This window comes from Berghia stephanieae, chromosome 7 (genome assembly GCF_034508935.2).
Source record: "Berghia stephanieae isolate SIO BIC M18660-M18661 chromosome 7, UCSD_Bste_1.3, whole genome shotgun sequence".
In the NCBI taxonomy this organism is placed as follows: domain Eukaryota; kingdom Metazoa; phylum Mollusca; class Gastropoda; order Nudibranchia; family Aeolidiidae; genus Berghia; species Berghia stephanieae.
In genome coordinates, this window is record NC_088366.1 from 57235547 (window position 1) to 57238046 (window position 2500).

Genomic DNA, 2500 nt, shown 5'->3' on the forward strand with positions numbered 1-2500 from the left:
GACAATGTGAGTAAAGAGTATTTTCCAAGGACTCAACTATGCGTCGAGCGAGGCTCGAACCCAGGACCTTCCGATCCGAAAGCGAGTGTCATACCACTAGACCACATAGCCGCAGAACCATCCGTCCATGTTCTGCCATTTTGGTCTCCTGCCTCCCACCTTGCCCTCTGAAATATATTTCATAATATTTTTACTCTACTCCACAGGTATACTTGAGACTTGTGCAATTATTCCGACGAGAGCAGAGGAAGAAGTTGACATACCCGAGGGAGATAGTGAGACTGAAACGCCAGATGACGCAGATCATTATCACTGTTGTCCTCGTCTTCTTCATATGCCATACGCCTTATCGGTAAGATTGTATATATATATATATATATATATATATATATATATATATATATATATGTGTGTGTGTGTGTGTGTGTGTGTGTGTGTGTATGTGTGTGTATGCGCGTGTGTTTGTGAATTAGTGAGACTGAAACTTCAGATGGCGCAGATCATTATCACTGTTGTTTTCGTCTTCTATATGCATACGTTATCTGTAATATATATATATATATATATATATATATTATAATATATATATATATATATATATATATATATATGAGTGTTGGTGGATACTTGTAAGTACGAGAGTGCTCGATAATTTAGATTAACTCTCTCCTTACCAGCCATTTTCAGGATTTTCCCCAAAACTTCACACCCAACAAACACAAAAATAGATTTTTTATCACTCAAACACAATAGTAGTAAGTTTGTGCCATAAATACTTTCTTTACCAAAACATGCTCTACAACACACTGTTCATTTTCTTTAAATTTTATGACGTACAAGAGAAATTTGAATAAGAAAAATGTTGGTTGTATCGTAACGAATATGACGATTTTTCTATAGTTGGTAAGGAGAGTGTTAAAGCATATAAAAATAAATAAATTCACTCACGTATTTTTAAGCCGAAACGAACGTTTCCATGTCCTTCATTTCATCAGTCGGCTTTTCGATTGATGTAATAAAAGATATGGAAACGTTCGTTTTGGCTCTAAAATACGTGAGTGAATTTATATATATATATATATATATATATATATATATATATATATATATATATATATATATATATGTGTGTGTGTGTGTGTGTGTGTGTGCGTTTGTTTGGAATTAGTAAAACTTCAGATGAGGCAGATCATTATCCCTGTTGTGGGGCTATGTGGTCTTGTGGTATGACACTCGTTTTCGGATCGGAAGGTCCTGGGTTCGAGCCTCGCGCTCGTCGCATAGTTGAGTCCTTGGAAAAACGATCTTTACTCACTTTCTCTCACCGTACTCAGATGTAAAATGAGTACCTGGCCGTTAACAGCGTTGTCTTTGTCCGAAAAATTGTAATATCGCCAAGTAGGCGGCATGTCCCGTCCTACATGTTAAATGTTGCTGTTGACCAGGGACCCATTGTAAAGCGCTTTGAGCACATATAAAGGATATTGCTCTATATAAAGCTCAAATTTAATCTATTTTTTTTTTCTCGTCTTCTTCTTATGTCTTACACTTTATCGGTAAGACTATGTTTTAGTATGTATAATATGTGTGTATGTATCAATAGCTAAGTGGTTTCCCCAGAGGGTCCGAGGTATGGATCCACGACTGTAGCCAAGTCACGCTGGCCTATAGATAGAACGAAGATGACGTCAATCTGGTCTTTGTTATTGTTTTTTTGCCATCCGCGTTTATGAGTAATGCTCACTGAACTGTATTAGCCTGACTATAGATAGTTCGAAGATGACGTCACTCAGGCCTTTATTATTGTTTTTGCCATCCGCCTTTGTGAGTTGTTCTCACTAAACTGTATTAACCAGACTATAAAAGTTCATGGTTACACAGAGTTTGTGTGTTGGTCCGTTATACTTCCGGATGGCAATGTTGTGAACTCCTTGGCCAAGCGCATTCTATCTAAAAACGTTCATGGATACACAAAGTTTTGTGTGTTGGTCCGTTATATTTCCGGATGGCAATGTTATGAGCTTCTTAGCCAAGCGCATACTGTCTATCTATATTAATTATAATTACGCCCTTCCGCCACAGCATCTTAAGATATCACCCTGGGACCATTTTATTATAACACTAGTACTTAAGTCACTACACTGGCTTCCAATAGAAAAAAGAATAACATACAAAAAGTCTTATAGATAGAATGCGCTTGGCCAAGGAGTTCACAACATTGCCATCCGGAAGTATAACGGACCAACACACAAACTCTGTGTAACCATGAGCCTTTATAGTCGTGTTAATACAGTTTAGTGAGAACAACTCACAAACGCGGGTGGCAAAAACAATAACAAAGGCCTGAGTGACGTCATCTGCATACTATCTATAGATAGTTCAGTTACACTCAGTTTTGTTTGTCGTTTTTTCCGATGGAATTTGTGAACTCCTTGGGAACGATTCTATCTAAAAACGTTCATGGATACACAGACTTTTGTGTGTTGGTCCGTTAGACTTC

General features: G+C 37.4%; 1 protein-coding gene across 1 annotated transcript in view; it reads left to right on the top strand.

Moving 5' to 3' along the window:
• LOC144976595 (pyrokinin-1 receptor-like) overlaps window positions 1-2500 on the top strand; it is a 15502-nt gene that overhangs the window by 5179 nt on the left and 7823 nt on the right. Inside the window, exon 2 of the mRNA XM_078920889.1 lies at window positions 207-352. Coding sequence (XP_078777015.1) covers window positions 207-352 — 146 coding nt within the window. The remainder of the gene's footprint in view (window positions 1-206; window positions 353-2500) is intronic.